Source organism: Antrostomus carolinensis, unplaced genomic scaffold (genome assembly GCF_000700745.2).
Source record: "Antrostomus carolinensis isolate BGI_N321 unplaced genomic scaffold, ASM70074v2 scaffold44150, whole genome shotgun sequence".
NCBI classification, from domain to species: Eukaryota; Metazoa; Chordata; class Aves; order Caprimulgiformes; family Caprimulgidae; genus Antrostomus; species Antrostomus carolinensis.
Window position 1 is genome coordinate 405 of NW_010289924.1, and position 513 is coordinate 917.

The 513-nt window shown below is 59.1% G+C and overlaps 1 protein-coding gene across 1 annotated transcript in view; it reads right to left on the reverse strand.

Moving 5' to 3' along the window:
- LOC104527950 (synaptophysin-like protein 2) overlaps positions 1 to 311 on the reverse strand; it is a gene marked incomplete at both ends in the record, with an annotated part of 537 nt that extends 226 nt beyond the window's left edge. Inside the window, 2 exons of the mRNA XM_029085954.1 lie at positions 1 to 26; positions 110 to 311. The exon at positions 1 to 26 is cut by the window's left edge and continues 226 nt beyond it. Coding sequence (XP_028941787.1) covers positions 1 to 26; positions 110 to 311 — 228 coding nt within the window. The remainder of the gene's footprint in view (positions 27 to 109) is intronic.
- Between the last annotated feature and the right edge of the window lie 202 nt (positions 312 to 513).

A 513-nucleotide genomic window follows, 5' to 3' on the forward strand; every position in this document is an offset into this window, starting at 1 on the left:
GTGAAGCAGACGGTGACACAAAAATCCTGCCAGGATGGGGACACCGGGGATCAGCCCCGGTGGTGGCACGGAGGGGGACCAGGATCTGTCCCATCCCCTCAAGCCTTACCGCAGATGGGAGCTTCTTGTTTTCGGTGTAGAGGGAATGGAAGCGGAGGTAAAGCACCAGAGCTGCCATGGTGTAGAGGAAGGAGAAGACCCCCAGGGTCACGAAAAATTCAGCGGGAGCAGAAAAATCACCGACGAGGTGCAGGGTGTGGGGCTCCGACTCCTCCTCGCAGTTGGGCATCTCGAAGGGGATCTGGTATAACCTGGGACAGGGGGATGGGGGATGGTGGGTGATCTGGGAATGGAGGGGGAAAAGTGACCCCCCTGGGATGGAGGGTGTGGACATGTCACCAGGTTGGAATCTGGACCCTTTGCCATGGTCTGGTGGCCCGGCATGGGGATGGAAAGGGTTAAAATGGCAGCTCATGGCTGGCCCGGCTCCATCCTCACCTTCCCTGGGTAATG